Raw genomic sequence first — 26,017 nt, forward strand, 5'->3', positions numbered from 1 at the left:
CTAATTTAGATGCTAATGCAGGGCATGGCTGTGTTAATGTGTCATCGCAAGCCACTTTGACCATTTTTTTCCTATGTGCAGTACTAAAGATGAGTTTTAGAGCTTTCATGTTTAATCATAGCAACTTATAATAATAATAATAATAATAATAATAATAATAAGTGTTGCATTTAATTTTCTGGTTTTATGCAGAATTTCATGATTAGCTTGGATCACTTAGATGAATCATATCAAATGTCTGACTCGCATTTTCAGCGTTATTTAATGCTGATGATCATTTCGGAACGTATGCGATGGGAGTCACTATCACAAAAAAGCAGTAATTGATACCCCAACCAAGACATTTTTGACAGTTCCAAACCTAATAAGAAATGTCGCCAATATAATCCCATATGGTAAATAAATCAATTTACAAGGTTGCATGTACAACTACCTGCTGAACAATTTGATGCCTTTTGAGCAATTTTGCAGTTAACACAAATATGTGAAGAGCCAATAGAAAATGTAGTGAAGATTTTAAAATTGTAATAAAAATTTTGCAATTGCAGTAATTCCTGCATTCACAAAAACATATTTATTGTGAGCTCATGGTGAGTCTGATTCTTTTTTTTTACTACCTGGGAAACTTGAATCATATTAGATAATGTTTGAGGAGTACTGCATTGCATAGGTAGGGACAAACAGACAGACAACCTCAGCTGTGACTGGCTTTGAGAAGGACAGGCTTAAACACAAGGAGTGAATTAGAAGGAGGCAAAGAGGTTGCATTTCTGTAAAGTTATTACTTGGTAGTAATTTGCCTTTCAGCTGGTCTGTTAACGAGTGGCCCCAGAACACCATGATCTGTACTTTGGGGCGACGTGTTTCACACTGTTTAATACCATTGCTGACATAACCCTAACTGGGATTTGAGCCCCTGAACTTGGCACAGCCACCAACCACCTCTGTCACCGAGTATGCTAAAAACAAAATTATGCTGCTGCTCAAGTCACTAATGAAACATCCAATTTGTTTAATTTTAATGCTATACCTGGAAACAAATAACCACTCATTGGATAATTGTTACTCTTCAGGCTCTGACTAAGAACTAGCTGTTCACAGTTCACACAAAAAGGTCATGATATCACTGTGGCTCTTACTTCCAGCCAGTGTGCGTGCATAATTCCAGAGTGTATATTCTCCAGCTCCCGCGTTGGTCACAGCAGCCACTTTGAAACGGTAGTATCTGTATTTAGCCAGGGATTGGAGTGTAATGCTGTTTTCTTCAGCACCATCTGAAGCATTCACTGACGCTGTGACAATGTTGTCCACACAGTCTGAGGCCAGATCTTCCTCTGGGTTCGGCGAAGCACTAATTGGTATATTTGGTTCACAAACAGTTGAAAGCAGCTGTGCAATGATGTGGTACTCTTTCAGCAGCCCTGGAATAGAGAGCGGTGGTGCCCACTGAAGTGTCACATTGTTAGGTGTGACCTGAGAGATGGCGAGGAAGCGGGGAGCAGCTGGGACTGTGAGGAGAGAATGGGGATTTAATCAAATATTCACTCTGTATTAAATTACTAGTTCACCGAAGTCATGCGGAGTAGCTTCCACTACATCGGCTGTGCAGGAATCTGCTCAAGTGCTCACAACATTACAATAACAAATGACTACCTGACTCGGAGAGAGTGAAAGCTGTGCAGTTTACACTTTCTCCTGGGCCTGCAGAGTTGACTGCGGTTACAGTGAGTGCATATTCCTGGTCTGGTGAAAGCCCTGCCAACGTGTACTCTGCTGTGGGGGCCTGGTGTGTGCCGCCCTGTGAGTCTTCTTCTAATGCAATCTCATAAAAAAGGATCTGCCCATTAGGGTTGGCTGGGAGCTCCCAAGACAGCTGAATCGAATCCCAGCTCAATCCGGAGCAAGACAGGTTCCCCACAGCATCAGACACTGGCGGTAGAAAGAGAGAGAGAAGTGTGACAGTGCTGCTGTGATTCAGCCTTATCTCAAGACAAAATCCCTGATTGTAAATTCAAAGTTGACTGCTTGTTAGTTTAAGGCTGCGGCACACAGTTTCTGTGACTGTGAATCAATAAAAATGGAAATGCTGTTTCCCTGTATCTTATATTATTACTGATCCTTGTACCTGCACAACTGAACAAAATAAGTTAGTCTATTTAATAAGACATTCAATGTCATTTCTGCGACATAGATGACAAAATGTTTTTTTTTTTTTTTCTGTCAGATAGCTGGCAATTTTTCAGAAAGAGTCCATTGTTCCTGGAAAGAGTTACTTGTACATTGTTATTTGGACTGAACACAGATGGCTTATCTACTGAACTGTATTTACGTACCACACAAATCATAGCAAACATCTGCTATTTACATAAGCTGCTCATCTCTAAAGTGCTTATACTTATTCAAATACAGTGCTCCATCATGAGCTGACAGTAAAACTTCATCAATTACTGTCATTTACTAATTTTCTTAAATTAAAAATGATATTGCTTTACCAATTTAAATATTTGTATATTGTTTAAATGTTTAGAAAATAATATTGGATTGTCTTTATTTTAATTCAATTTAGAAAAATACATATAGGTATTAGATAATTTAGGTTTAGAAATATGGTACTAAACCCCACATTCTGAATACTAGCCTGAATCTGTGTTACTGTGAGCTATTTCTGTGTGTGTTTTACCTGACTCATTTGTTGTAAAGGTAACAGGAGCGCTGAACTGATTTCCATGGCCCACTCTGGTGTAACTATACACGCTTATCTCATAGGAGCTGTGTGGCCTGAGGCCTAAAAGATGGTCTGTGGTCGACGAACCTGAAGAGTTCTACATTTGTACACAAACACACACAAACACACGCATAAAATAGTTACACAATTACATTACCCAATCTTGATTACTGGAGTGAAAAATATCTGTATATCAGCACACATGTGTGGATGCTCCTAGGTATATTGGTACGGTTAAGTGGTATCTGGAGTGTGAAATTGGCCTTAACGTGTATACTCATACCAAGTGGGACTGTGGTGTGTGTGTGTGTGTGTCTGTGTGTGTGTAGGTGTGTGTGTGCGTATATATCATTGTCACTGTGTAGCAGCTTTCAGTGTGTGAAATTAACAGTACCTGATGTGTGACGGCGTGTGTGAGGAGGTCTCGGATTTGGAATCCGTACTTTATCACCACTCCATTGGGCTCCAGAGGAGGGTCCCAGCTCAGCCACACAGAAACAGCAGTGTAGTTGTATACAGTCACATTTAGGGGAGGGGACATGGGCCCTGAAACACACGGTAAGGCAAATAAAGGAAAGATAAGCTGGTAGAAATACCAACGCAGTGTATTAAATGAGATTCCATAAAGCTCCAAGAGAAACTGCTTTCAAACTAACCGCCTTCATCAGTGTGGAGAAGCACCAGCAAAAATGGCCCTGAGCCTTTACGGGTTGCTGGAGTAATGGTGAGATTGTAAGCCGTGTATGGAAGTAGGTTGGTGAGGATTATCGAAGTATTGGTGGTATATGTTGTGTTGGAGCCCCCGGGGCCAAACAGAGTGAGGGTATACTCGGTTATCTCTCCATTAGCCTCCAGAGGGCGTTGCCAGTCCACAGCAATGGAGGACGACGACAGGTTCTTGGTGGACACAAGCAATGGAGCAGAACTGGGAACTGAAGGGAAACACACCAACCTAAATGTCAGCATCATCATGACTGCACACACCGTGGTCTGCATCTTGTTTTCTATGAAGCTTCACTCACTGTCGTCGTCTGTCATGAAGAACAATGTGCTGGTATGGTTGTGAGCAAAGCCAGCACCAGTTGATGGGACAACAGTGACCACATAAGGGAAATACTTCCGGAGTCTGGTGAATAGGAAGGCATTTTCAGACGTGCTGAACTTGCTGGTCTTGTTGACAACTGGAATCCCTTGGCCAGACATTTCAGGGAAGATGCCAGCCTCCTGTAAAGTGAGATGGTAGGTGGGACGACCATTTGGCTCCAGTGGAGGTTCCCAGCTCACAATGACAATAGAAGAGGTGTGGATCTGAGCCGTTAGGTTTTGGACCGGGCCACTTGGCACTGAAGAAAGAGATAAGTAGAATAATCTTACTATTGATCACTAATGATCAATACATTTGTGATGATGAGCCATTACATTAAGACATAAATCAACCATATACACAGTCATACTTCAGGGAGACACTCCAACAGCCATCTGTCATGGTCAAGGTTAATGTCAGCATTGTCATATTCAACAAAACCAACAACAGCAGAAAAACACAACGATGTAAAAACATTACTTCTCAGACAGAGAAACACGACACAGTGAAACAAGACAGAAAGACACTGACACAGAAACAGTACCCCATAAAATCAAGAGGTCATTCTGAGACATACACAGTCACTTGGGAGAGAGAAATTTGCACAGCGAAATTCTGGGTTGAAAAGGTAGAAAGATGATAGAAATACTCATCCTGTTCTTGTCTCGGCATCACTGGAAATAACACTTGGTACATAGTGTGAAAATATAAAGGGTAGATGAAGGGGAAAGCGGAGAGAAAACTTGAGATATCCGTAAGATGAATGAGATGTGAGGGGGGGCCAGGTGTGAGTGGGGTCTGAGCCCAAGGGAATGAGCCCCTGCTGGGCTTGGCTGAGCAGGAGGGACAAGGTGCCCTGCAGGTCCGGTGCTTGGCTGAGAGTGGGGCAGCTAGAGCACAGGCAGAGATACAGAGTCAATATGAGCAATAATTCTTAAGAGACTGAAACTACACAACCAGCAAAGGACAAACAACAACAATATACAACATAAATGATGTGTGACAGTCTGTAGAGGCTGTCTGCACCATTTTTTTTCCCAAAATCACATAAAAGCTAAGACATCAGCTTTAAGAGAGCTCCATTCTTTCCCTGAACTAAACAACGGGCTATTGATAGTAAATGCATAGATGCCAAGTTTTAGATTCTGTGGCAATAGCGCAATAATATCAACCAGCATGAACTCCCTCAAAACTTGTCATGCTTTGTTTTTCACTGTCATCAAATTGTAAGCAGTTCTGTTTCTCTCGTTCTCTCACAGTTTTTTAATCCCCTACAATTTTTGTCATGCACAAACTGGCTGTCTTCAAAGCACAGTGTCACAGGCGAACAGTTTGTCAGACTGACATTTATCTGCTTTTACTAACAGGCTGAACGGTACATTTTCAATCTCAGACTTTTTATGTAATTTTTTTTAAGAAGAGTTTTGAAAAAAAAGTGTGCAGACTTGTCCTCCAGTGAGACTTTGAATCACTACTGGCAATAAGCGTGTGGAAATACTGTATGTGCAGTATTTTATGTGTATTAACTTTATCTACTTCAAACTGCTATACTGTATGTGCATGGGTATTTCTGTGTGTATCTGACTGACCATCTTCTGGTAAGAGCAGGGTTAAAGGATTGCTCTGGACTCCTCCATCACCCTGTACGGGGCTGGAAGTTATCCACAAGGTGTACTCAGTGCCCCCAATCAGCTGAGTCAGAGTATAGATGAAGGGTGAATCAGGAGAGGCAGCGACAGGCAGATCTGACACAGGAACCCGCTGAGAGGAGAAAAACCCAGAAAACCCCCAAAAAACAAATTTCTCATTGAAACAGATTGAATCTGGTTGTATTTTTATGTATTATATGTTTCTGTTTATAATCTATGTGGTGGAACATGAAAATCCACAAACAACAACATAGGAACAATAAATAAAAATAAACATGTACAATACATACTGAACTGTCAATGTGGAGTACACATCTATGTATGCCAGTCTCGTGAAATTGACTGCTCTTATTCAATAAGGACTGCTTGGAATCTGGCAGTTGGTGATCAGGTTCTTTCATGAGATAAAGTTTGTAAACATGCCTAAAGGACTGATATTTCATGTGTTTTCTTCTTCCATTTGTTTTTGAGTCAATCATTAGATTAATACAATACCATGTGAAATGCCATATAAAATATGAGCATGTGTTCAGCTTTGAAATAAAGAAAGAACATTCTATAGGTCTTACGTTTTCAGTCACATTGCCATCTTCAGAATAGTAAATACTGTAGTATGCAATACTTCCATTGAGTTCAGTGGGTGGGTACCACATCAAGGTGACAGAGGAGGTGGTCATATTTACAATGCTAATGTTCTGTTGAAGGTCGAATCGCTCTGAAAGACAAGACAAAAAAAAAAAGATGCAACTTCAGATTGAAAGATTATCTTTGTGACATTGCATTTATGGTCAAATAAAATTAGATAGTATTTATCCAGTACCTGCATCTATGGTGGTCAAGTTGGAGACTGAGGCATTGTAGCGGCTTTCTGAGTCCACGTTAATATCCACTGATGTGCCTGTCACATTCTGAGGCTGCTCAGTCGTTTCATTCCTAACAAAGAGAACAACCAGTCATGGTGCATTATATTTGTGTTTTCTCTCTGAACTGCTTACTGTCAAACAGATGAGACTGAAGCAGGGTTTAAAACTCACCAAACTCTGACAGCATCAGAGAGCATGTCTGAATTGGCTTCAAGTCGAGGCTCCCATGACAACTCTACCTTATAGTCTGATAACGACCTAGCCTGAAGCGTCTGAGGAGGTGTGTCTGGAGCTGGGATGTGGGAAAAGGACTTTCCAGTAACATAATACAAACAAGCAAGTACTGAACTGATCAGTGATAGTGAATTAATTCAAAAAAATATTTAGCATTATGTAAATCAGGAACTCCGAAGGCCCCCTGGAAGACACCAGGAAGGAACAAAATGTTGCCCTGTGTAGGAAAAGTGATTAGTTGTAATGACTGAGTTGATTGTGCTCCTCATGTCCTGATGGAAGACACGAGGGTCACGTGCGATCAGATACCTGTGATGTAATGGCGTTAGCATGAGCTGAAACAGAGAGATGTAACTGAGGAAGAAAAGTCCGATCTCATCAAATGCCCTCCGTTCTCATCGGCCGGTCATGATGTGATCGTTCGGCACCCTGCAACTGAATACGAACCCTCCCCTCTCTCATTGCTCCTCCCCCTCCTTCTCACCATCCTCAAGTGTGGTGATGTTGACCGGCTCACTGCTGTAGTTTCCCGGCCCGACTCGCGTGTGCGCCTGAACCACGATGCGGTACTGTGCATATTTCCTCAGGTGCGTGATGTGGATGGAGTTGGTTGGGGAGGCGAGGTTCAGGTAGTGAGTGGAGTTCCAAAGCTCCAGGCTGTAGTGAATAATGACCCCGTTAGGCAGCAGGGGAGGCTGCCAGGTCACATTCACCTCACTCGGGCTGACTGACTCATAGGAGAGGCCGTATGGAGGGCTGCCTGGAACTTGAGAAGGAAGAAACACCAGGGAATAAAGTTAACACAGTTGTGTTTCATCCTACAACTACTCAATTGTATTATTGATCTCCTGACCCACCATCTTCTCCAGAGAGCAAGTACAAAGTGTCAGATGTTTGGTTGCCGTCACCGTAACGCGTGAACGCCCTCACAGAAACATTGTAGTATGAGAATGGCTTCAGATTGGTCAGTGTGACTTCATTCAAGGATGAGTTCACCACTGCAAAGAAGGAGCCATTCTCATACACCACTTCATAATGTTGGATCACCCCATTTCCTTTCTCTGGCGGAGACCATGCGAGTGTGGCAGTAGAGGGGCTGGTGTTAACCACACTGAGGTTCACAGGGGGAGAGTCAGGCTCTGTGAGGGAGAACAAATACCCACCATGATTCATGATAAGTAATGAAAGAAACAAATGACCTTTCAAGTCTTTGATGAAATGACCAAAACAAGTAAATGAACCCAAATGCCAAGTCGGGAAAATGTATTCCTTTGGGCATTAATTTTTATGGTTCCCAGGTGAAAGATGTGCAGTGAAACCATAAGTGAAACTGCTGTGAGCTTTTTCTTTCAATACATCGATCAGTGGAGACACACAGTTGTTTCAACCGTTTCATTTGAGCGTGTGTGTATTCAGTGTTCATACCGTCCTCTAGTGTGAACACAAAAATGTCATCCTCATCAGACAGAGAGCTCTCTCCCACAGCTGTAGAAGCAGCCACACGCAGCTTATAACCAGTGTACTTGTCCAAATCTGCAAATTACAAGAGAGTAAAGGGCTTTTATTATAGCGACTATTAGATCAACCCTGCAATTATGTTCACCTGAGAGGAACAGGAAAAATGTTCCAGAGTACAAATTAACCAAGTGTATTCTCAATGATCCACCAAAAATACAAAAAATTGTTATCTTTATAACAAATTAAGCTCAATAAATTTTACCTGAAGGAACACTTTGTGTGGTCACGTTTTCGACCCGAGATCATTATAAAACCTCATTTTAATTTGTCTCTACTATTAGCGGAAAACAAGTCGTATCATAGCTTCCCCTTTTGTATCATTTATTCTCAGTGCTGACCAGTGTGTGGGCAATATAAACATGCATTTTAACTCCTCTGTACACTAATTAAGCTAAAAAGGAAATAGTTCATGTAAAAAACCTATTTAAAAAATGGGAAAAAAAGAAACTCCTCAAAGATTTTGGAGACCAAAAAGTTCATTTGAGCTGCAACATATCAGCACGTTTAACAATAAAGAATATGCACACAGATCTGTGTATTTGAGTCCACACAATAAACACTGTACCTGTTATCATTATGCTGGTACTATAAGCAACCCACGTCAGGGCTTCATTACTATGCAGCTTGACACCGTACACAGTGTAATGTGTGATCCGTCCATTGGGATTGAGAGGTGGCACCCAGCTCACCAGAATAGAAGTGGAGCTGATATTCTGATAGGAAACTTCGAGCACTGAGGAAGGAACTAAAAACAAAGCAAAAACCCCAATTACAAATATTACACATATTTTTATACATTCAAATGGTGATTTAAATTTTTATTTTTTTTATTTTGCAAAGAACAAATATAGGAAGTAAACTTGTGCAGTAACCACCAACCTTGTTCCCTGGTCTTCTCAGTGATATCTGTGGCGGGACCCTCGCCCACCGTGGTGGATGCTGTGACCCTGAATGTGTACTCCGTGAAGGGATTTAGATTAAACACCAAGTAAGACAGCTCCTCGGTTAAAACGTCCATTACCTCCTCTCTCACAGTAACACCTGCAGCAGACGGCAACACACAGAAACCTTATCATCATGGTTAAGAGGTTTAAAAAGAATCTTTGCAAAAAGCAATGCAAAGTGAAGGCAGCCAGTGTTTACATTCAGTGCTCTCACACCTGTAGTGTCAGACACTGCGGCGCTGCGTGTTGAGAAGTGTCCTGTAATCGAAGCATCACGTGTGGACAAGCGGAGCTGTCCCGGGGTCGGGCCCAAGGGGGAGGAGTCTGTCGTGACATCCCCAGCATCTGCTTGTCTCGTCAGCCAGGATGGAAGTGTACCGGGTGGCACAGAGGTACGTGAAAACACAGACTCAGGAGATTGAGTAAGATGTGAAGCAGACACAGAACGGCGGCCATGCTGGTCGGTGGTCATGTGGTTAGTCGCCGCTTGGGAATTGGTGTTACTGGTGTGATCGAAGCTTCTAAGTCGTGAGCGTGTGAAACTGGAAGGAGTGCTGACAGTGGACGTTGTGCGATCAGGAACAGTCGCTGTGAAAGTTGTCGGAGACGTGATCAGGCTGAGGTCAGCTGCTCTCTTATGGCGCTCCGCACTGTCCGGAGGAAGACTGGCATCCTGGTATAAATCTGTTGCGTTCTGAAAAAAGAAACTGGTTTGAAGGTGGTTGTACATTTGGCTTGATTCCTGAAGCAATTTTTGATTTGAATTGATTAATATCACACATTGCTCACCGGTTATGAATATCACCCCAACAATTCTATCGGTGGAAATGTATTTCGTTACAGAGTCATGTGTAAGATTTAAGGGAGGTCAAAGGTATGCCAAGGAGTCAAAAATGTCACCCCAATAAAGCAAATATTTTTTATGTATTGGTCAATGATAAATTGTTTAATTTTCAAGGATTTCATATTATTAAGTCAGGATCTCATTATCTTTTTTTATAATTCTCACAGCTCTGTAAGCATCACAGAGATGTATGTATGGATGGATGTAGGACATTTTGTTAATCAAAAAGCAGTGTGAAGCTTATTATTTAATGTTTGCCCAGTAAAAGCACATTTGAAAGATATGCTGGACTACTTTTCTTTAATATGTTCAGACGGCGTGTGTGAGGCTTGACAGCCCAATTTAATTCAACATTATTAACAGAACTGACTCAGGTTTTAACCATTTTTTTCCCCCACAACACTGCACTGTGGTGACATTTTGTAAGCTGTTTAAAGCTGTAGTGACAGTAACATTTGGCTTACCATTTCTCCAGTGAGCGTTATGTCTTGCAGCAGAACATCATCAACCAGGACCTGCAGCCTGTACTGGGTTATGGGGCCGTTGGGCTGGGCAGGGATTCTCCAGCTCACAAGAATTGAAACTGAATCCTCAGCAACTGCTATCAGGTCCTGGACGGCGCTGGGGACTACGTAACAAGCACATATGCACACAGACAACATCTGATACAGTTTAGCGTCTTGTCCTTAATATTTTGGATTTTTTTTGTGTCCACAGCTCAAGATATATAAAAAAAACAAACACATGAAATATGCTGCAGATTCATTGAAATGCAAAAGGCGATGTGGTTGTAAATTAGTTTCTGAGTACCCTCACCTTCAGCGGGTGTAATCACGTCATGCTGTGCTGCTGGGCCCACTTCTCCAGCTGCCTTTGCACGGACTTCTGTTCTATACTGTGTGTAGGGGGTCAGACCGGCGAAAGCAAAACGCAAGTCTCCTGTGCTGTTCTCATACAAAAAACCTGGAAGCAATGAAAGATCGGTTGTTGTTATCGGCAGGTTTATCCGCACGCGAGTGTGTGTGTGTTCTTGTGACATTATTTATTAACCTGTCGGTCCATGAAGGTAGAGGACGTAGCTGAACTTTCCTGTGACGATGCTGGGTGTGCTCCAGGACACAGAGATTGACCTCGACGTCATATTCAGTATGACAAAGTTTTGTGGTGGGTCCTCAGGAGCTGCCATTAACAAGCAAAGACAATGAGTATCATATATGAATACTGATCAAATAATTGGCCAATACTGTGTAAGCTGATTTAATAACAGCTGCATTCAGGTTTTACTGTGTTTCCCCACACCTGATTCTGGCATGCGGACCATAGTGGAAGCTATCTGTCCCTCGCCATCAGAGGTGGAGGCAGACACTTCGAAGAGATAGGCAGTGTAAGGTCGTAGCTGATCAACTCCTACTGATATGGGCACACTCCAAGAAGCCGCAGGGGGCACGGCAGAGAGGGTGACCGGCGGAGATGATGCTGTTATCTCCAAGGGGCTGAGAGTCGCACGTGACAGGATGTCAGCTGCGTCCTAGACAAAGTCAAATAAGACATTGACAAAAAAGAATGGTGTTTGAGAGTAAAAGGGGCACTTTTCAGCATCACGCTGTACGGATGGTTAGTCTTAATTCTCAGTTTTAGCTATATTCCTGACAGAAACTCTGTTATACACAGATCAGATGGTGATGGAATATTTAGGTACATTGCAGTGAGGCAGCGTCACAGTCATGATGTCCTCTGCGTTGACCTCCAGCATGCGGACTGTCTGCCCCGTACGAGCATGTTTTGCCTTGACAGTGAATTTTGTGATGAGGCCATTGATGCGATGTGGCAAAAACCATGTAACCATGACAAAAGTGTGGTTTTGAGCATATGCTGTTAGATTTGTCACCAGGCCAGGAGCTGCAGGAAGATGCAAACACATACACAATTATGAGTAGAAGGGGCATTTTAGATGTTGAATCACAGAGTGCAGGTATTTCTGAATATGATATTAATACTCACGGGACTCAGCTGTCTTTATGTATAAAGATTTGCTGAATGCTCCGATTCCAACCGGTGATATAGCTGCTACCTAAGAAGGACAGAGAGAGGACAGTCGATATACATTAACCACAATGTTTCAGTGATCACAACGACACATGACCAATACAGATTAACATTACATGTTATCAATGTTAACAGCAAGTGAGCATATTTAAAAAAATTGTCAGGCTCTCAATTGAATTACTGCCACATCAATCCCTTTATTTTCTGTACAACTTTATCTAAATTGTTTTTTTGGCTGCTGGAGTCTATGCAAATTAAAATAAACAAAATGAGGAGTGGAGAGGTTACCAGCACATTAGATGTTTAACATTCAGCTCAACACTGGGGGGGGCAACATCATTTCAAGTTTTGTTTTTAGTAATTGAGAGTGGTTGCACTGCCAAATTGTAGCATCACGAAAACCCTGAAACTCCCATGACCTGGCTCCAGTGGGGCTCACAAAAAGAGAGAGAATAACCTACATGCACTCACACGCTCACCACTAAAAGCAATTTAGAGTCACTAATTAACCTGACATGAATACCTCTGGATCGTTTGATGAAATTCGAGTACCTGGCATGACCCCAAACAGGTCGCGACAGGCAAAACGTGCAAACTCCAGACAGAAAGGCGCGTGGCAGCTGGTGAAGAAATTTGTCAACTAGCAGAAGAGCATTGATGAGACGTGAAGACAGTTTATGGAGCTGTGTGCCGGACCCAGTCACAGGTGAGCAGTAATATGATAAGACACAGACACACACGCACAGACACACACGCACACACACACGCACGCACGCAGTACAAGTATAATCACGCGTGTCAGTCTATTTGTATGAAGGTCATTGCAGGTTAATGAATTCTGAAAACTAATAAGCATGATCACATTCAAGCTCAGTGACAACAGACAGTGGAAAGAGCTGGCTGATCCATAGATCTCTTTACCCGGTGAATAATGCAATCAGGATCAATTACCGGTATTCAGGGAGATCAAGAGAATAGTCCAGGCTGTAGGATCTTTGCCAGGATGTTACATTCACGTGATTAGTCAGAAGGAAACCTTTGAGACTGTGATTACCATGAGAACTACATCTATGGGTGTTCGATGACTAAATGAAAATTTTAAACTGACTAAAAGCAACATTCTCTAAATATACTAGTAGCACTGTATATTTACAATCTTTTTAACCCTGGCAATTGCTTTTATTCATAAAGACTGAATTGGATCTCGTGGCTTTATTCAAGCAAATTGGATTTTGGTGATATTCAAGTTTTGAATCTTGCGTGTAATACCTGAATGTGGTACGTGGAGCCTGAAGTGAAGTCAGTGAGCAGAGTCTCTGGTATATCCAGGTACTTGGTCACCTGTGTGAAGGACGGATCGGGGTAGGGACACACCTCCTTGTACCTACAAGAATTAATCAAATATTAAAGATCAGCACAACCATATTAAATGATGAATTTTATTAACGAGGCAGAATGTAGGACAAAAATGAAGAATAAATCACTTTGTGTTCCTCAGCTGTATTTATTTCACAGGTATGCGAGGAAACTCAAAGCATTGTCTTGTGCTACTACATTTTAAAAAGAAATCCCAGTCTGATCAATTCATTTCAGACAAGAATTTCTTTCTTTTTTCTTTCTTTCTTTTTTTTTTAAAGAATAATGCATGCATTATCATGGACCAAAAAAAAAAAGATAATGGTTTGTATAGAAACCTTTTTGATTTTTTTTTTTACCAATTTTTCATATTTTCTCCATCACTCAATTAGTGTAGAATCATCATTAAACAAAAGAAATAGAGAAATGAGGTGATATATTTACATATTTTGGGTGGTCAGACAGCTGAGGTAAAAACAGCCAAAGCAGTTAATTTCAGCTGTGTAATTTCACCCCCTTTAAGTTGAATAGGAAGTGAAGTACTTGCAGTTGAATTTTATTAAGGGATGATGAACTCAAACAGATCAAATATTTTGTGCCCCATCATTTGACTTCAACCAAGTTCAGCTGATCCTCATGAGTGAGCCAGTCATTAGTCTCACCCACACTGTGCTGACATCTCAGCTGAGGTGTCACAGAGATAAATAAGAGATATAAAGAGTAATGCATTTACTTTTCCCAGTAACTACTTATTTATTGGTTTGATGGCAACTCCATTGCTTTCTGGAGATGTAAGTACAAACTGTACTCAGCTACTAATCTTTATTAACTTGCTCAACACCGCTCATAACCGTTCTCAGATGATTACCTGATGACATAGCCGTCGATATTGTTGGCATCAGATGGCATTGTCCAGGAGAGCATGATGCCATTAGAGCCAACAGCTTCTCCCTCCAGGGCAAAAGGAGGACCGGGAACTAGTAATGAAGAGAAGTGTGTCAAGGAATAGACATTCAATGAGAATTCCAGCAATGTGATTTTATTCAATTAACGTTATATTGTACAGCTGAACAAACAATGTCTCGGCAGTTGGGTGAACTGGTGCCTCACAGGGCTTCAGAATATTTGCCCTGTCTTATCGTTTTCTGTCTGAGTCGGCTGTGCGACGTGTCATGAACAAGCACAACTTCGGGGGAATCTTTTGATTAACAGCAACTATCGAGAAAACCAACAGAACGCAGTCTCGGCGTCACATGATGAATAGCGTTGTTGTCTGTGGCAGATCTGTCACAGACCGTGTGTGCATGCATGTGTGTTGAGCGTGCGTGAATGTGTTTTAGGCTTCATCCTGATGAATAAGGCTTCACACAGCAGTGGCATTTCACTGACATTCACTGCACACCCATTCATCCTGGGGTTCAAAAGCCCAGGCTCATGTTACCTAAAAGGAACTAAACAGCAAAAAAAAAAAAAAAACACTCATACCCCACACATCCACACACACATATACGATATGCCTTCTTTTCTGTTTTGTATTATGAACACAGTTGGAAGTAATACATTACAATTGATTACTTCTACTTTTGATATCACAAGTCACAAAGACGTAGTTTCAATTAATATTCAAACTTTTCAATCGAGCCAGTACATTTATTTATTCATGTGACAGAGACAATTCTCTCTTTGCATCTGTTAATTCTTTTGTAGTTTTTGTCAAGAGAACTTTTGTGTATTTTTAACAACAATAGTTTACTTTGAATACATTAACACCATTTTTATGTATAGTTTATATCATGTAGTATTCATACATGTTCATAGAGTAAAATGTATCAGAGCGAGAGAGAGAGAGAGAGAGAGAGAGAGAGAGAGAGGGGTGGGTGTGAGTCTCACCACTCTCATTGGTATTGATCATGCGACTGACTCCGGGGCTGATGTTGGAAGAAGAGGCTGCAGTAACTGTTACAGTGTATTGTGTCCCTGGGCTGACATTCACCGTATCGACCTGCAGAAAGAGTAAAACACACTTGATCACAACATGCACGTCCACAAGAGGTGCACATGCGCACATGCTGCCCGCGTACACTATCAAGCCCATTAAATTGACGGCAGTGCTTCTCGGTTAATATTGCTTCATGAACACACAAGGTTAAATGTACTTTTGATCGTAGGTTGGTATTTCAAGTACTTCGTGATAAATACCAAAATGATAAATATGGTGAATTTATTTGAAATACGCAGACGCAAGGATCCTTATTATTTTGGTCTGCTCTAAATGTTTTTTAGTAAATTATGCAGAATGTGTTGTAAGACACTAAAGTGGCAAATGCCTGATGTTGCCTTTTACTTGTAGCTGATGACTTAAACTTTTTGGCTATTTCTCATTCCCTCTCAGTCACAGTATGTGCGTACTAATCTCGGATGAAGGCAGGCATGCTATTTAAAGTTAGCTATTTATGGTTGTTGTCAAACTCTCAACTTTACACAATTTTTTAAAGGCATGTTTTTAATTCTAAATTGATCTACTCATAATTGTATTTTTAGTAATTTGGTCTATTGAATGAAAATGTACGAACAATGAATTGCCTGTTTGAACTCTAACAAATCTGTTGCTGTGTCACTGATTTTCAGAGTAAGCAAATCTATTATTTCCCCCAACAATCTCCTTAAGCCGCAGCAAGAATATAAATATAAGTCAATTTTGCATTTAGCAACATTATGACCAAACGTCTGTTGTTTTATTTCATTATGAAGCTTGTTAAGGAATCACCATAGTTTTGAGTCAATACGAAGCTGGTCGGTGGTGAATTGATGACAGCTTGTGGTTGCACTTGTGTGCATTTGAATGTGTTTAAGCTGATCTGAGCTGTGTCCCCTGTGTTGCAGCCTGTATGCTTAAGAGCATGTTGACACCTGTGAGAACAGCTTCTTGAGTGTCGGCGTGCTGATACAATCACACCTAAAAATTCATTTCCACCAATATGAGCCAGCAGCATTTCCATCTGTGTGTACAATCTCTGGACAGAAACAGCTTGTCTATTAATCAAGCTGCATGCAGACTGCAAAAAAAAAAAAAAATTCTACTAAAATACAAGAATAATCAAAGCATCTGGTGTTTTAATGCTATGCTTGTTTATATTGAGTGTGCAAACATACAGCCAATGTTGAATTCCTACCTGTGTTAGGCAGAGAGCGAACAGCAACATTGCTGAGTTGAAGGCCATGCTGGTTAGCAGAGTTCACTTAAGTCACAGCAGGTTCAAGGTTCAAGTTTAGCTGCATCCAGTATTAGTACACAAATGTCAGCATTGGCCTGCAGGTATTCCTCTGAGCTGGAGTCATAGGTCCAGAAGCTAATTAGTAATCCTCCAGGCATTAAACATCAACGGGTGTTGGTCTAGAGGTATTCCAAAATGTTAGAGGGAAACCGGGGAAGGCCAGTCCTTCCATGGGTCCTTTCATGAGCACCAGGCTAATGTTCTCCCTCTTGTCTTTCTCCCTCTCGTGGGAGAGCTGCTTAGGCAAATGAATGATTCAGGGTCGAGCTCATGAGGCCATCTCAATAAATAATGAGATCTATTACTCAACTGTGCGCTCTGTGTGCACTCCCTATGTGTGTGTAATGTGTGTGGTGTGTAAGGTTACATTTTGTGAGGTATCGGACACCTGGCAACTGGGAAGAACTGCTACGGGGCAGAACCTAGTTGAATGGGAGGAGAGACAATCGATGTGTTTGCGTGTGTGTATTTGTACTTGGTATTCAGTATTATAATTCCAATGTGTTCTTATGACTCTCACTTCCAATTAGCATTAAAGATTCTGCATTTCCCCATTTCCACTTGGCCGATACAAACAATGTGCGTATACCTGAAAGTACCCATCACGTGCAGGATGAACTGTGACCTTGCCGTGGTTCGGTAGCACGCTCACATGGTAATGATCCACGCAGCCGGCTGCCCGCTGCCAACGTAACGAGAAGGCACGTGCAGACACATTCAGGACAATAAGTCCTTGTACACGGGCAGGCACTCATGAAGGACAAGAAAAGAGAAAGAGCGTCAGAGCGGTGGAAAAAGTTTCTGAAATTTGATGAAGACAATATCAGGGCAGGTGATATCAATGTGGTGCTGACCAGTGTAGCCCTTCTATTATCATCTACCTGTGGTCACGGTCAGAGATGCTGCACTTCCTGCTGTCACTCCTCGCACGCGTTCAACGCTTACGTTGTAGCTGCAGCCGTCCAGCAGCCCATTAACCACGGCAACCCGCTCCTCTTTGGATACAGTGAGTGTGTTTGTGACTGAGGAGTTGGTCACCGTGACTCTGTGAAAGTCAAACACCCCCAGTGCATCGTCCCAGCTCACAGAAAGAGAGGAAGAGTTCACGTCACCAAGATGAAGGGCGCATATTCCTGCTGGGCCTGGGAAGAGAAATCGCTGCAATTTTACAAATGCAGCTTTCATTATTTAGGTCGCAATTTAATTATATTTCTGACTGTCTCATGTTGTGACAGCATCATGCTGAAGCATTCTGAAGAAGCAACAGAGACTGCAGAATAATAGGCTCTGTGTGCATACATGCATTTATATAAGGAGCTAAATCTGTTTATACCATCTTCTTGACCAAATAGAGACAACAAGCACTCATGAGAAAAATACAATTATTTAGACACTGAAAAAGCACAACGTTAAACTACATATTGAGTTAAGGTTCTCAAAATGTGGGAGGGTGACACCCTCATAACAGAGCTCAAAATACAATGCAATTAAATGACAAATTTCATTATCTTTGTCACATTGCAATATATTTTTGTCAGCATTTGTTCAGACCTATAGGGTCAGTCTATAAGTCTATAGTCTATAATTATAATAAATGTGTGCCTTACGTGTGCTGAATACTCTGTGGGCCTCCTGACTGGTGTCAGAGCCCAGCACACTCTGGATGCTGACACCGTAGTCTGACCCTGGGGTCAGGTCCCTGATCTCATAGCTTGTGCCCTGGACAGACACCTTAATCCATGACTTCCTGTTCATTGACAGCAGGCCTAAAAGAAGCTAAGACAAACAAAGCAGAATCCTTAGTCTTTCCCCACAGCTTTTAAAAATTAATTTTGAATGAATCTTCAACTAAAGGCTAAACAAATTCTAGTATTCCTCGTCTTTTGTGGTTTATGCATTACATGTGTCTTGTTCAATTCTATAGGTGATGAATGTATAAAATCACTAAATGAGATCACTTGAACATTCCAGTAATGTGCTCGGTCCTTCTTCCTGGCCATGGCACTACGGAGGTCATATATCTTTAAAAAGTTGGTAACTAAATCCGTGTTGCGCCAGCAGCAGTTGCTAAGTAACCAACAGGTGAGTGTGGAACCTGACGCAGGTGTTGCTCATTTGTCATATTTGATTATGTTTTGGTTATAGTGAAGCACCAGTGTGCAAGCCTGTCTGGAATTTAGATAAGGGGACAAATATTTTCACGACATGTGATGTTTTTGTGGGGCTGTAACGAGAAAGTATACATGGCTCACCCTGTACCCATCCACCTGACCCCGTGGTGCTCTCCATGTGATAAATACAGATGTCACAACCTGCTCTGAAAGAGCCACTCCCCACGGCACCTCTGGGACTGAAGACAAGACACTGATTACACTCATTCATGTGAAACCACATACGGTCATCTTTGACCTGAAATGTACTTTCTTAATGCTTCATTCTTTATGAAGTCAGCTGGGAAACTGAGCAGTGGCGTGGAGGAGACATGTCAATACATCTCAATTCAATACAGTTATTTTTTAATACAGCACCATTTACAACATACCCATCTTGTGGCAGAAATGGAAATGTGGATAATATACCTTTGTAAAAGTAGTAATATTTCAAAAAACTCTATCACATAATAAGTTAACTCAAAATACAGTGAATTTATAAGTTCACTCGGTTACAAATGTGTCACAGTTAAAAAGAAAAGTTATGTTATGTTTTACATTATAGTGCATTGTAAAATACACTTTGTTTTACTTTATGGAGTATAAACAGATTTTTTTCTTCAATTAAGGTGTGGTGTCAACAATTTCATATACCTCTGACTCACTTATTCTGAAGAAATGCATAATTGGTATAATTTCAATGTGTGTATTAAAAAAAGTAAATGTCTAAGATACATATTTGTGAACTAAAACTTCTAAATAAGGTTTAAAAAGGCACTATTATATCCCTTTGAATTGCTTTGCTGTAATAAGTAAATTTCAGCCAGTTATCTAAATGATTTACCTCAATTTCAATAGTTAACATTATATAAACATTTCAGAATTACCCGGAGTCCACTGTCATCACTTTAACAGCAAAAGTAATTTTCTTTGTCTGCTGTTCCATCTGTTCTTCACGGTCATTTTTTTCTATTCTAAAAATAATTATGTATAACACCACCATCCTTCGTTGACGCCATACTGTAATGATATGTTATCAGTGAACAAGGCTGAAGCTGAATACAGATAAAAATAATTCATTTTCTCCTTACATGATTTTTATGAAAAACCTGCACTCCTGGAGAGAATTTTTTTTTTTAATCTAAGTGACAAGATAATGTTTTGTGAAGTTTACTTTGCATACTTCCCACTATTCATTTCCTGGTACATTAAATGTGTGAAGTGTACAAGTGTACAAGTGGACACAAATGATCACCTCTAAGAAATGCACTGCTTCTGTTTCTCAAACCAGTGGTCATGCCCTGCATTTTCTAGATGTGTGTCTCGGCTTCATCCTAAATGGACATGGTCACTATTCACCTCTGCAAAGGCCTGATACCACATTTCTTTGAATATGAGGTAATTAACAAGGAAATCTATAACATTAAAAGCCAGTATGTTCCCCATTACCAAGACTATAAGATGCTATCCTTGCTTACTAGTTTGAACGACCATGGTAGCAGGTGCACTTCTTCTTTCCCCATTTGTGGTAATCATTTCCACTGTGTACAGGCTTCCAGGGGCAAGACTATCAAAGGTGTACAGTCTGCAAACACAGCAGTCAATGTTTTAAGGCAGAAGCTTTCATTGGCTGATTGTTCCACTCAAACTAATAATGTCACTGACAGGAGACAGACTGACCTGGGCTCCAGATACGAAACAATCCGCTCTTGATTTGATGTATTGGTTTTGATTGACAGGATAAGCGTGTTCACCAGTCCTCTGACCGCGCTCCAGGCGATGCATATGGATGATGTGGTTTTATTGATGAGAGAAATCTCCACTGGGCTGGGAGCTGCCACATCAGAAAAACAATATGCACGGTTATTAGAAAAGATAGATGGCGAAGTGCTTGCCTATGCGTGTGTGTTTACCTGCAGTGATATTGATGGTGACAGGGGAGCTGTCAGTGAAAAACTCCTTCTCTGTGCGTACTGCAAAGTGGTAGAGCAGGCCTGGAGTCAGTGGAGTAAACACTGCACTCTCCGTTAACACCTTCTGCACCTGTAGCACATGGAAACGAACAGGCCAAAGGATTTAGCATGCTTTTTATAATTTCTACAGTCACAGTGTTCATATTTGGATAAGGGAGATTGCACTTATGCATGCATGAATGCTTGTTATATAAAAGCCTAACAACTCTCCACCTGTCATTGCTGATAAGTCCCCTGCTCGAGGCATTTAATTTCTTTTTCTTCCCTTGCATGCTAAAAAGTCTCATTCTTAATTATTCACCCAGACACTGCAAGTATAGGTGCATCAGCAGACCTGTTTTCCCAACAGCTGAGTCTTTAGGTTTGGTTGTTTACCTTGATTAAGTGGTCACAGTTAAAGCAGATAACCTCATAGGTGTCGGACTGCCCTTGTGCTGGATCCCAAAGCAGCTGTATAGATGAATCTGTCACCTCGCCTTCCCTCACTCTACTGGGAGGAGCCAGACCTAAAAATCAAAAACAACACTCTGCAGTTCCAAACTTTAATAATGTCACCTGATGAATGGAAGAGTTTCTTATAAATATGAATTTTAAGAACTTGTGGTAAAACAATTCCAATTCTGAGAAATAGCTGAATCAAATAATGCATCTAATATCCAAAGTGTTTTTTACAAGAGTACCAAACTCACTTTCTTTAGAAATGATAATAAATAGTAAAGCAGGGTCAATTGCCAGTTTTTCAATGAACAGAGTGGAAAAAATGGTATTTATTCTGGATACACTTTGTCTATTTTTAAATAAGAAACAATTCCAAAAAAGAAGCTCCGCGTTATGTGTTTTTATCAAGATGAAAATTGGCTGGGAACAAGACACAATATCAATTATATAACACAAAACAAGGCTCTCCCTTTTGATTATTAAATACTGAGTTATTTGATTTTCAAAAGTAAACCTCAATTCGTGATGTTATAAAGGAAAATTACATTTTGAACTTGATTGTTGCAATCTGTTTGAAATAAACATGCAAATATGATACTATGAAATTCTCCAAAAGAGTCAAGAGTGACAAAAATATATAAATATCAGAATTAATCTCAGCTGTAACATACCTTTTAGTCTAACATTAAAAACATGTGGCTGATAGAGATCATTATTGAGACATCTTCCGTGTTATTCCTCTAATCCAAATCAAATCTTGTTGTATTAACTGGCCCCTTGAGTAGTTCATGCACACTGTTGACATCAGGATTTCGCTCACTTGTTCTGATGGGGCGGGTGTAGAACGGTCTTCCCATCTGCTCGAGGCTTGTGCTGTAGACACCGAGCTGGTACTGGGATCCTGGACTGAGGCTGGTTAGCGTAACAACGTGACCATCAGCTGGCAGCGCATGCCAGTCACATGTGTACCTGCATACATCCTGGCACTCACGGTCACAAGCACCACGACAGATGCATACTTTCACTCCATCAATTAGGCCCAGCTGTGGTCTCTGAACGTAAAGCTGAATATAGTTTATTCCTACAGACAGTGGGACTGCTACCTGCACTGGCATTGGTGCTGCAGACAAATAAAGAGAACCATGGAGATTAAGATGGACTGAGCAATGGCTTGGACAGAAAATAAAAACTGATGTATGTGTCCAGTATTCTTTTGCTTTCCTCACCTGTTGTGTGTTTGACACTGGACTTCTCGCTCTGGTCTGCTCCTCTCAAGCTGATAACTTCCACTTCGTATGTCATACCAGGAATAAATGGGCCCACGGTAATGCACATGGATTCATTCAGTAACGGTGCACCAGAAATTGTCTGGCTTATCATCAGTGACAAAGCAGCCGGGCTGTTGAGCTGCTGAGATGTAATGTGATAACCATCTGGAGGGTCAGTGAGTGGATTTGTCCAGCAGGCTGTCAGGTTTCCAGTTGTGCTTGACAACATCAAACCTCGAGGGGCCATCACCGCTAAGAGACATCACAAAAAAAACCCCATTGTTAATCTGAACTTGACCGAAGCGCTGCATATCGTGTTCTCTTATATGGGCATATAAAGATTAGATATTATAACCATAATAACCTCTAACCATTAAAATCTCAGAAATCAAATGCCTGCACATTAACATGACATTCATACCAGTGTGCACAGTCAGAGGTGCCGGTCCACAACTCAGTATCCCCTGCATAGTGACTGTGTGAACGTGAATTCGGTATTTTCTGTATGGCTCCAACCCTCCAATCACAGCAGTGTAGAACTGCAAACCACCCGTCTCAGATATCCTGGTGATGCTGTTCATTCCAACTAAATGGTCCTGTCTTGAAGATGTTTCTTCATAATGAACAACAAACTTCCAGCCAGCCACATACTGTGCATATGCCTGCATCCAGTGGATATTGATCTGACTGTCTGTGATGTGGCCGAGAGTGATATTGTTGGGAGGGAGAGGTCCTGTAGGAAAGATAGAGTAAAAATTTGAAGTGAGCATATTCTAATTTAGTTGATATATCATAGAGACTGCGTTGCAGCAAACTCACGAGTATATGCAGTTCGTGTCTGTCCCAAGCTCCAGATGAAGCCGGTGGGGTGGGACGCTTGAAGGGTAAATGAGTAGACGCTCCCTGGATATAAACCAGCCACAGTTACTCCTCTGGAGGTGAGGGAAATCGGTACCCGGACAATTTTTTTAAGGCTGCTCTGGGTACTTGTCCTTTTTTCCTCTGCATTCCTGAGCCTTGCTTCTTCATCTTGACTTGACCCCAAATGATCTCTCTCCTGATACTGGAGAAATATCTCAAAAGAGGACAGATTAAGTGAATTAAAAGGCAAGAGGTCACCCCAGCGTAGCTCTACGTGTTGCTCTGTCACTTGAACCAGGTCAAATGAAAATGAATCTGGGGCCAGAGGGACTGTAAAAGAGGATAAAGCAGAAACATATTAGCAACATGAAGCATAAATAATTTGTACTCTCCAATAAACAGTTAGGGTTAACTTGTGACTCTTTCACAAGAATTATTAAACCTGAGACTAATTAATACGTGTATCCTAAAATGATTTAGAAAAATGTGTTGAATCGCTGATAACTGCATTGGTGCAGTGAGCAGTGTGGCTGATGTACGTGTTGTTTACTCTTGTATTGGCAGATGAAGGGTAAGGGGATGCTGCAGAAAAACGGAGTGAGAAAGTATCCTTGTCCAGTTGCATTCCTCTGAAAGGCAAAGCAGTCAGCTTGATTGGTTGGGAGCAGAGTGGACACAGAGTTTGTTTGGATATACGATGAGCCGTCAGACCAGAGAGGTTGGCCCTCCTTCTGTGGGATGAGGAAGAGAACTTATGCAGTCTTTGCACATTTAAGACATGATAACGCAAGGTCATTAAATCTCAAAAACAAGCCTCCTCTTTCAGGAGGAACTGCTGCGAATATTACTTTCTCTGTTTACAAAGTAAACCTCATTCATTCATGCTCAGCAGTGTGTCACGCACGTATGACTTTCCTCATCTACATTCAAGATTATTTCTGTATTGAACGACTGAAAAACCTTTCAAAACCCTCGGAAGTATCACTGAATTTTTTAGACATTGTTTCACTTTCTGAAATTGTGCACAAAAGGTCCTTTAAATTAATGACATATAACTAATCACGTACGCACGCACGCATACACGCACACAAAATTGCATTCCATTTTCAGGAAATCAGCAAACATCTTTTTTTCAAATAAACAGAAAATGTACAGCAAAACATCTATTTGGATGTCAATGTATAGAGCTAAAATAACAAAATTACATAATATGGGGTAATTTTCTATGAAAGTGCTTATCGACAAGATGAAAAGGAAAACGTTATTACATTTATGTAATAAGACTACCTGCATGGCGTTAAGTCCCGTCCATAGCAGCAGCAGGTCGTTGTGGTTCAGGAGGAAAGAGGCTACGAAAAGCAAATCCTCCTTGTTTTTCAGGTTGACAAGGTGACTTCCTGCGGCCAAGCCTGAGCAGCTGTGCTGGGCATCAGTCCAGCTCAGACCTGTTTTCCTCACAGTGTAGCAGCTTCTCCCATCGCCCAACCAGCCAGGTGAACAGTGAGCTGCAGATACACATTAAACATCAAGCTAGACTTTAGAAACCTGCCTGCAGTCACTCTCATTAGGCTGTGCTAGTGTGATTCTGGTCAAGCGTTGTGCTACACATTACCTGTTTCCATAAAAAATACAAGTCTCTGTCTCAAAGTCATTTGAGGCTGTTTGAGAATTGTAACCACCAGGACCTCGACCTTGAAGCGCGTGCCAGGCTGAAGAGGTTTCATTGTATATTGAGAGTTTATCTCTGAGGAATTTATGTTGAAGAAATGTGAGACGGACTGAGTGTGCGTGTTCTGTAGAGTCAAGGCGGAAAGGATCTGCTGCTTCTGAAGGTTCCACGTCAAGACTGCAGCGGTGGTCGTGCTGAATACACGAAAGGCGGACAGGGACACTGGAGCTGGATGACAAGAAAAGTGGTGAGATTTACAAGATTAATATGAATGTAACAACTCCACTGGATTTGTGGCATCTGGATTAAGAGACTCACTAAAGTAAATGGTCTTTGCCTCCAGCATGGAATCATTCCTGCTTGTTCTCAATGTGATGTTATATCCCATTTGGTCGTCAGCCATTCGCAGTGATAGCGCACAGTCAGGAGAACATGCTGTGTGGTCAATGAGCTCCGTGTACACCTCGAAAGATGTTAGGGCAAACAGTATGTATTTTCTTTTTCATCAAACACAGCACAATACAGATGAAACAGATAACTAACATACCATTTGCCACCCTATGCAGGGTATGCTTACCAGCTGATTACTTGAACTTCTGCAGGTGACTGTGTAGCTGCCCGGATCTTCACTGGATGAGAAGGACTGGAACACAACGTCGACCTCAACCGGGTGTGAAAGCTGTTCACAGGTCAGCACGACCTGAAAACAAGTGATCACAGCAAAGATCTAACATGATACAGAATTGACCTTAATTGAGCACAAAACATCAAATGAAACATATTGAAATCGGAACAGAATGTTTTTTTTTTTTTTATCTTACCTGACATAAACTGGCAAGTAGCCAGAGATGCTCTGTACGACCCATTGAAGACCTCAGTCCATCTCATCCAGTAAACCTTTCAGCTGTGACCGGTCCACCTGGATACATACAATCACTTCCACAGCGACCAACAAGCAATCTTAGCTGTGCTTTCAGCCATTGGCAGACACAAGGAAACCTTCGACAGCTGTGCGTAAACATTGGGTTGTGGAAAGTCCCAAGCTATTTGGGTCGCTGACGCACAGCTGGATGTCACCAAACATCAACAGTAGGAAAACCTTTAAATGTCCTTGGTTATA

The 26,017-nt window shown here is 41.4% G+C and overlaps 1 protein-coding gene across 1 annotated transcript in view; it reads right to left on the reverse strand.

Annotated features, from left to right (window-relative positions):
* Nucleotides 1–25,763, reverse strand: part of ptprq (protein tyrosine phosphatase receptor type Q) — a gene marked incomplete at its 5' end in the record, with an annotated part of 37,616 nt that extends 11,853 nt beyond the window's left edge. The window contains 43 exons of the mRNA XM_080504726.1: nucleotides 1,140–1,508; nucleotides 1,654–1,929; nucleotides 2,681–2,822; nucleotides 3,120–3,271; nucleotides 3,382–3,657; nucleotides 3,748–4,068; nucleotides 5,399–5,570; nucleotides 6,028–6,173; nucleotides 6,279–6,391; nucleotides 6,493–6,613; nucleotides 7,040–7,321; nucleotides 7,413–7,694; nucleotides 7,981–8,088; nucleotides 8,639–8,818; nucleotides 8,953–9,114; nucleotides 9,234–9,711; nucleotides 10,326–10,489; nucleotides 10,678–10,824; nucleotides 10,912–11,040; nucleotides 11,161–11,389; nucleotides 11,561–11,760; nucleotides 11,863–11,932; nucleotides 13,177–13,291; nucleotides 14,132–14,240; nucleotides 15,154–15,265; nucleotides 17,128–17,288; nucleotides 17,420–17,680; nucleotides 18,146–18,314; nucleotides 18,791–18,888; nucleotides 20,167–20,273; nucleotides 20,369–20,522; nucleotides 20,602–20,731; nucleotides 21,037–21,167; nucleotides 21,920–22,219; nucleotides 22,326–22,619; nucleotides 22,789–23,100; nucleotides 23,187–23,558; nucleotides 23,779–23,959; nucleotides 24,516–24,733; nucleotides 24,841–25,125; nucleotides 25,216–25,360; nucleotides 25,475–25,597; nucleotides 25,719–25,763. Coding sequence (XP_080360852.1) covers nucleotides 1,140–1,508; nucleotides 1,654–1,929; nucleotides 2,681–2,822; nucleotides 3,120–3,271; nucleotides 3,382–3,657; nucleotides 3,748–4,068; nucleotides 5,399–5,570; nucleotides 6,028–6,173; nucleotides 6,279–6,391; nucleotides 6,493–6,613; nucleotides 7,040–7,321; nucleotides 7,413–7,694; nucleotides 7,981–8,088; nucleotides 8,639–8,818; nucleotides 8,953–9,114; nucleotides 9,234–9,711; nucleotides 10,326–10,489; nucleotides 10,678–10,824; nucleotides 10,912–11,040; nucleotides 11,161–11,389; nucleotides 11,561–11,760; nucleotides 11,863–11,932; nucleotides 13,177–13,291; nucleotides 14,132–14,240; nucleotides 15,154–15,265; nucleotides 17,128–17,288; nucleotides 17,420–17,680; nucleotides 18,146–18,314; nucleotides 18,791–18,888; nucleotides 20,167–20,273; nucleotides 20,369–20,522; nucleotides 20,602–20,731; nucleotides 21,037–21,167; nucleotides 21,920–22,219; nucleotides 22,326–22,619; nucleotides 22,789–23,100; nucleotides 23,187–23,558; nucleotides 23,779–23,959; nucleotides 24,516–24,733; nucleotides 24,841–25,125; nucleotides 25,216–25,360; nucleotides 25,475–25,597; nucleotides 25,719–25,763 — 8,341 coding nt within the window. The remainder of the gene's footprint in view (nucleotides 1–1,139; nucleotides 1,509–1,653; nucleotides 1,930–2,680; nucleotides 2,823–3,119; nucleotides 3,272–3,381; nucleotides 3,658–3,747; nucleotides 4,069–5,398; nucleotides 5,571–6,027; nucleotides 6,174–6,278; nucleotides 6,392–6,492; nucleotides 6,614–7,039; nucleotides 7,322–7,412; nucleotides 7,695–7,980; nucleotides 8,089–8,638; nucleotides 8,819–8,952; nucleotides 9,115–9,233; nucleotides 9,712–10,325; nucleotides 10,490–10,677; nucleotides 10,825–10,911; nucleotides 11,041–11,160; nucleotides 11,390–11,560; nucleotides 11,761–11,862; nucleotides 11,933–13,176; nucleotides 13,292–14,131; nucleotides 14,241–15,153; nucleotides 15,266–17,127; nucleotides 17,289–17,419; nucleotides 17,681–18,145; nucleotides 18,315–18,790; nucleotides 18,889–20,166; nucleotides 20,274–20,368; nucleotides 20,523–20,601; nucleotides 20,732–21,036; nucleotides 21,168–21,919; nucleotides 22,220–22,325; nucleotides 22,620–22,788; nucleotides 23,101–23,186; nucleotides 23,559–23,778; nucleotides 23,960–24,515; nucleotides 24,734–24,840; nucleotides 25,126–25,215; nucleotides 25,361–25,474; nucleotides 25,598–25,718) is intronic.
* Nucleotides 25,764–26,017: the final 254 nt, after the last annotated feature.

Source organism: Blennius ocellaris, assembly GCF_963422515.1.
Source record: "Blennius ocellaris genome assembly, chromosome: 11".
In the NCBI taxonomy this organism is placed as follows: domain Eukaryota; kingdom Metazoa; phylum Chordata; class Actinopteri; order Blenniiformes; family Blenniidae; genus Blennius; species Blennius ocellaris.